Raw genomic sequence first — 3,306 nt, forward strand, 5'->3', positions numbered from 1 at the left:
CGCAAAAAATTATACTAGAGAAAATTTCGCCAATTTACAAACGATTGGAAAAGAAATCCAACTCCGGAGAAAAAATTGTACTATTCCAAATATGATTTATGCAATTCTTATAAACTAAAATTTACAAATACGAATCATGAACCAATAACCTCTAGTGTACTAGTGGTACAAGTTCATGTTAATGTTTCATTGTATTACGGATTATAATATTAGCTTTATCTTTATCTTTGTATTATATTATATTAAAGTTCTCTCTGGGTTCTTTTATTAATATGGATTTGTATGATCTCCAATCATGTAACAGATAGTAGCGATGCAAAGGTGACAATTTTCTCTAGAGACGAAATTAATGGTGGAAAACTGTTAGTATACGATAATCCATGGCAAACTAGCATTATAATTTGTAACAAAAAAAGGCACAATTAATTAAAACACCAAAGTTTCAATGACACAATAGAGGGCTGGTAACAAATACAAGCAGCATAAGTATATACGATGGAAGACTCCATCAGAAACACTGAACACTTTGGTTCTCTTGTGATAACATTTTTTTAAGTTTAGTAACAAGTGATATAAAGGGAAATAACAATATGAAATGGAGCAACACATGGCATGGTTTTAGATAACGGTTTCAACTATATGAATTGGCGGACGCCAGGAAGAAGCACTTGGTTGATCAAGTTCTCCAAGGTCCGGCGAGATGCCACAGAATCCGCCTTTTCCTTCCAACCCATCGCCATTCTTTTCATCTCTCTACCTTTCTCTTCAACCATTAGGACATTCACAAGTTTTTCAACTTCTTTTCTGTCGACGTCACTGTCGATCTCCAATCCTATGCCCCATCGATTACAACACCACCAACAGTTTGTCTGTTGTTCAGCAAAAAACGGCCAACATAACATCGGGACACCACTTGATATACTCTCAAGAGTTGAGTTCCACCCACTGTGTGTCAGAAACCCTCCCACCGATGGATGATTTAAAACTTTTTCTTGTGGACACCAACTTGCCAGCAACCCCCTCTCCTTTGTTGCCTCCAGGAACTCATCCTGCAACACTTTGGAGTCTCCTCGTACAAGGTCTGGTCGTATCACCCATAAAAACTTATGATTACTATTAGCAAGTCCCCATGAGAACTCTACTAGTTGTTCTGGTGTCATCACAGTTATGCTTCCAAAATTCACGTAAACGACTGAGTTGAATGCTTGAGAGTCGAGCCATTGTAGGCACTCAGGCTCTTCTTTCCAAAGACTCGAACTCAGCAACTGCAAATCTTCGCTGTCAAAAACTTTTGCTATGATATGTAATGGCCCGATGGTGTAAACAGGAGGATAGATCGAAGAAAGCTCGTCTAAAACATCCTGCTCTAGCTCGTGAAAGGTGTTGAGGATGATTGCCGATGCTTTTTTAGCTCTGTTAGTTTCTCGGATAACGAAATTAATCATGAAATCTTCTGGATCTGTAGTTCTAATGAAGCTGGGGATGTCCCTTAGGCGGATTCCTTTCATGCGCGGTATGCAATCTACCGCTGTTTCTAAATACCCGTTGGTTACATCAACTGAATCTGCATGTGAATGATGGAGAAATGGATAAAACAACGTGCTTAAGTTTATCCTCAAAATATAAAGTGATGTACTAAAAAATATAATGATAATTTCAGTGTACGTAGTTAATTAAAGAGATTTACAAAAAGAATAGAGTATAGAGTAGGTACTTTTTAGCGGAATGAGTCCCTTTTCTAAGAGGGTGATATAATGTGTATAAGCCAGGAAGGCACAAGCACTAGTAGTCCAAAATAGAACATTAGGAATACCCAATTCTTCTGATGCTTCAAGCGTGAAGCTCATTATTCCATCCGAAACTATACAACTCACCGGAGGTGCCCCAACGGTATTGTTGAGTTTCAAAAGTAGATCCTTGAATGGGGTTAGGCAGGTTTCAGAGGTGGACTTCAACAAAGAGGGGATATCTTGTGTAACATCAAGGTTTTCTGAAGGGGGGAGGCCATCGGGAATGGTTTGAAATTGGAAAGATGGGAGGCTGCGAGACCTCTGAGATTTTATCAGGCGTTGTTGGTTGTATTCGGAATTGACAAATGTTATATGAAAACCGGTGGAATAGAGGAGTTTGGCTAGCTTAAGCATCGGGTTAATGTGGCCTTGAGCAGGAAATGGTATGCATACTGCATGAGGTTTTTCTAACGCTGTTATGGGTGCCATTATTTGTTTGGAAAACAAATCGATCCGTGCTTTACCGTGATAACGCACTCCTTTTATAGGATGTGGATAATGGGATTACCAGCTTTCGAATTCCTGTTACACAAAGCCATAAATCACGTCCTTATTTTTTAACGTTGGCGTTAATTATCTCTTCAAAGCCTTTCACGTGCCAATCAATTTAGGCTCTTAGGAGTTTGCTAGACTTGCCATGTCATTTTCTTGAATGTAATTTCATTTTTTTAATATTAGTATCTAATTCTTAGCATCTAATAGGGACTCGTAATTAGGGATCAAAGTGGATCTAAATCCGGACAGGATTGATCCGGATTCGGAAAACCTGGAACTGGTTAATGAGATTTTATAGAACAGGAAACCGGTTTTGGTTTGGTTCCGGGGACGGTATCGGGTAAATTGAATCTAGAACTGGAAAACCCGGAAACATCAAAGTGAGTAGGTTGGAACCGGATAAAGTGAGTTTAGAACCGAAAAAACCGATTTTATTATATGTATATATATATATATATATATATATATATATATATATATATATATATATATATATATATATTTGTAATTACTTACTATTTAGTGCGTTGAACTTTGAAAATTTCATATTTATATCCCGACTTTAGAGATTGTGACTCATTGAATATGAAACCAAAATTAACAAAATTATATACTCTAAAATCATGGACAAACTCTAAAATACATTTTTGAAAAAACTGTATGTCAATCTGATTTTAAACAAATGAGATATGCATGTGTTAAAATTTTCACAGAATACAAAGTACGAAAAAATAGCTGAAAAGTTAAAAATTTTCAGTTTTGATATCCCGACTTGGGAGGACTGTAAATCATTGGATATTAAACTAAAAATGACAAAATTATAGTCTAAACTCATGTACAAACTTTAAAATACAAGTTGAAAAAAATCATATGTCAATCCGACTTCAAACGAATTAGATATGCATGTTTTAAAACATTCACCAAATACAAAAAAACTGTAAAACTAAAAACTTTTAGTTTTGATATCTCAACTTTGAGGGACTGTAAGGTGATGTTTGTTTTTTATCTACAGATCTGCGTG

At 36.2% G+C, this 3,306-nt stretch overlaps 1 protein-coding gene across 1 annotated transcript; it reads right to left on the minus strand.

Moving 5' to 3' along the window:
• Positions 1-400: 400 nt before the first annotated feature.
• On the minus strand, positions 401-2,233 carry LOC145043365 (7-deoxyloganetin glucosyltransferase-like). The gene is made up of 2 exons (XM_078992002.1): positions 1,715-2,233; positions 401-1,564 (listed from the first exon to the last, which is right to left on the minus strand). The coding sequence occupies exons 1-2, from the start codon at positions 2,217-2,219 to the stop codon at positions 636-638; spliced, it is 1,434 nt and encodes a 477-aa protein (XP_078848128.1). The 5' UTR covers positions 2,220-2,233; the 3' UTR covers positions 401-635.
• Positions 2,234-3,306: the final 1,073 nt, after the last annotated feature.

Source organism: Lactuca saligna, chromosome 4, assembly GCF_052625555.1.
Source record: "Lactuca saligna cultivar CGN05327 chromosome 4, ASM5262555v1, whole genome shotgun sequence".
Taxonomy (NCBI): domain Eukaryota; kingdom Viridiplantae; phylum Streptophyta; class Magnoliopsida; order Asterales; family Asteraceae; genus Lactuca; species Lactuca saligna.

Bases quoted from the DNA above. Each gene is read 5' to 3' on its own strand.
- LOC145043365 (XM_078992002.1), bottom strand. From the start codon at position 2,219: ATGGCACCCATAACAGCGTTAGAAAAACCTCATGCAGTATGCATACCA. The intron at 1,565-1,714 runs GTACCTACTCTA...ATTCACATGCAG, and splicing joins GGGACTCATTCCGCTAAAAA to ATTCAGTTGATGTAACCAAC.